The following is a 1,720-nucleotide window of genomic DNA, read 5'->3' on the forward strand; positions in this document are numbered from 1 at the left end:
GGTCATCCGGGCCTGCTGACTTGTACCCATCCAGCTCCTCCAGGAGCTCCTTAACTATTTCAGAACTAACCGTAGGCGGACTGGTGCCATGTGGACATCCGTCAATGATCGAGGTGGGGGAATTGGCTTGGTCGGTACATAGAAATACTGAAGCAAAGAACTTATTGAAGAGCTCTGCTTTTTTCCCTGCGTCAACCACCAACTGTCCTCATTTGTCCTGCAGGGGCCCTATGTTGCTCTTAGCTTTCCTTTTGCCTGCTATATACCTGAAGAAGGACTTTTTATTGTCCTTGATTGTTGAAGCCAGCCTGAGCTCAAGCCCCGCCTTGGCCTGTCTAACTGATTCCCTTCAGTAGTGCGCCAGGGAGATATATTCCTCCTTGGTGGCTGCTCCCTGCTTCCATTGCCTATACATCTCTTTCTTTGCCCCCAGACTCTCCTGGAGTTCCTTGTTCAGCCAAGGGGGCTTTTTTGCCCCCTTACCTCCCTACCTATGTAATGGGATAGACTCCTTTTGAGTGCCAAGGATCACTCCCTTGAGATACCTCCAACCCTCCTAGACCCCCATTTGCTCTATGTTCTTCAGTTGCATCCCCTCACTAACTAGCCTTCTAAGCTTGCTAAAAGCTTAGAGTTTTGGAAAGCCATCGAGGGCCACATGACAGGCAGCCAGGAGCAGATAAATATTAATTTTATAAAATTTTTAGGGGCCCCATGGGCCAGATAAAATGGCCTAGCAGGCCACATCCGGCCCTCGGGCCACATTTTGCCCACCCCTAGGTTAGCTACCGGCCCAGTGTCCCCTTGCTGCAGAGCTCTGGGGATGGATATCTTTCTCTAGACCCTAAGGCACTGCCTCTGTGAGATGTCCAGGCTTGGTTATAAATCCTCTGTTGCTCTGCCTCCCTCTTACCAGTGGGCACTGGAGAGACAGCTCATCACCACACAGATGCTGCTGAAGATCTGCTACTTCCACCTGAAGAGTCTGCTGGACCTGGTCACCTGGGGACCGGCCTACTTAATTGCCTGGGTCACTTGCCTTGTGTCCTGGTGTCTGCAAGCTGCCTTTGAGCATACAGTCAGGGTGGCTGGTGTGGAGGAAGAGAAGGCGGCCCTGGAGGTGGAGCAGTACTAAAGGAGATTTCTTTCCTGGTAGAGGAAGAACTAGTCTAAGTTCTTTCTTTTAGTGAGTTTTATAAACCCCGCTGAAAAGGTGGCCGGTCCTTCTGTCTGTTGCATGTGGAACTGGGGATGCAGGGAAGGGGCACCAGGATTGCACTGGAAACCCCCTGGCCTGGCTAGTGGCTTCAGAGACGCTCAGTGCCCAGCAGTGGTTCGAGTGCTCTTTCTGGTTGCGGTCCTCACTAGAGGAGCAGGGCGCTGTTCCTTAATGTATATGGATCTCTGGGTTGAGCTTATGTTTCACACTCACTGCTAGAATAACCCAGAGCAGGGTTTCTAGGGTGGAGAGAACTCACGTTATCACTGCACTTTCACCCAAGGGTTGGAGAGGTTGGTAATCCTTGATGTGTGCCCTGGGTGGGTAAATGAGGAGCTGATAGGCAGCTTGGGAAGCTGCTTGTGTGCATGATGGGAAGGTCGAAACTGCTGTTGCAGGCAGTAGGACACAATGTCTGACAAGCACGGTCCTCTCCCACCACGATGACATGCCCTAGACTGTGCCTTCTGGACTTTGTGTCAGACGGGTACAGTTAGCTTC

The 1,720-nt window shown here is 51.7% G+C and overlaps 1 protein-coding gene across 6 annotated transcripts in view; it reads left to right on the forward strand.

The window, feature by feature from the left end:
* TMEM270 (transmembrane protein 270) overlaps positions 1-1,204 on the forward strand; it is a 6,472-nt gene extending 5,268 nt beyond the window's left edge. For all 6 annotated transcript variants that reach the window (XM_025215689.1, XM_025215692.1, XM_025215691.1 and 3 more), the window contains one exon: positions 917-1,204. In XM_025215689.1, coding sequence (XP_025071474.1) covers positions 917-1,135 — 219 coding nt within the window. In that variant the 3' untranslated portion in view covers positions 1,136-1,204. The remainder of the gene's footprint in view (positions 1-916) is intronic.
* Positions 1,205-1,720: the final 516 nt, after the last annotated feature.

The sequence above is a fragment of the Alligator sinensis genome, unplaced genomic scaffold (assembly GCF_000455745.1).
Source record: "Alligator sinensis unplaced genomic scaffold, ASM45574v1 scaffold201_1, whole genome shotgun sequence".
Classification (NCBI taxonomy): Eukaryota; Metazoa; Chordata; order Crocodylia; family Alligatoridae; genus Alligator; species Alligator sinensis.